The sequence below is a fragment of the Corvus brachyrhynchos genome, unplaced genomic scaffold, assembly GCF_000691975.1.
Source record: "Corvus brachyrhynchos isolate BGI_N302 unplaced genomic scaffold, ASM69197v1 scaffold266, whole genome shotgun sequence".
Lineage (NCBI taxonomy): Eukaryota > Metazoa > Chordata > Aves > Passeriformes > Corvidae > Corvus > Corvus brachyrhynchos.
The window spans coordinates 2,233,951-2,234,338 of record NW_008238633.1 but is presented as its reverse complement, the minus strand read 5'-3'; the positions used below and the strand labels follow the sequence as shown (position 1 = coordinate 2,234,338).

At 54.4% G+C, this 388-nt stretch overlaps 1 protein-coding gene across 2 annotated transcripts in view; it reads right to left on the bottom strand.

Annotated features, from left to right (window-relative positions):
• VGLL4 (vestigial like family member 4) overlaps positions 1-388 on the bottom strand; it is a 67,284-nt gene that overhangs the window by 43,218 nt on the left and 23,678 nt on the right. The window contains exon 1 of one of the 2 annotated variants that reach the window (XM_008636033.2): positions 231-382. The exons of the other annotated variant lie outside the window; for it this stretch is intronic. Within the exon in view, the coding sequence (XP_008634255.1) occupies positions 231-312 (82 nt within the window). The 5' untranslated portion in view covers positions 313-382. Of the gene's footprint in view, positions 1-230; positions 383-388 lie in introns of those variants that run through there. 2 annotated transcript variants of the gene reach the window in all.

Sequence of the window (388 nt, the reverse complement as noted above, 5' to 3'; positions counted from 1 at the left end):
TTTATATATATAAATAAATAAATGAACAGAAAAAAAAACCCCTCAAATGGAAAGAAAGAAATCCCTGCCCTGAAACAAAGCTCTGACAACAGCCCGCGGGGCGTCCCGCACCGGCGATCTCCGAAAACATCCCCGCTGACAAACAACAGCGAGCACCGCTCGACGAAGGGATCCATCCATCCCTCCCCGTGCGAGGGCACCACTGATTTCCCGTGGCGAGGCACCATTACCTTCGTAGCACAGGATGCCGATATTGTTGTTCATCTTGTCCAAGTACTGGTAGTTCAACAGGTCCATCCTCATAAACAGCATTTATCGGGCTGGCGGAGAGGAGCGGCTCCGGGAGGGGGAGGCGGCCGGGCAGACGGTGCCGAAGCGCTCCCGGCTT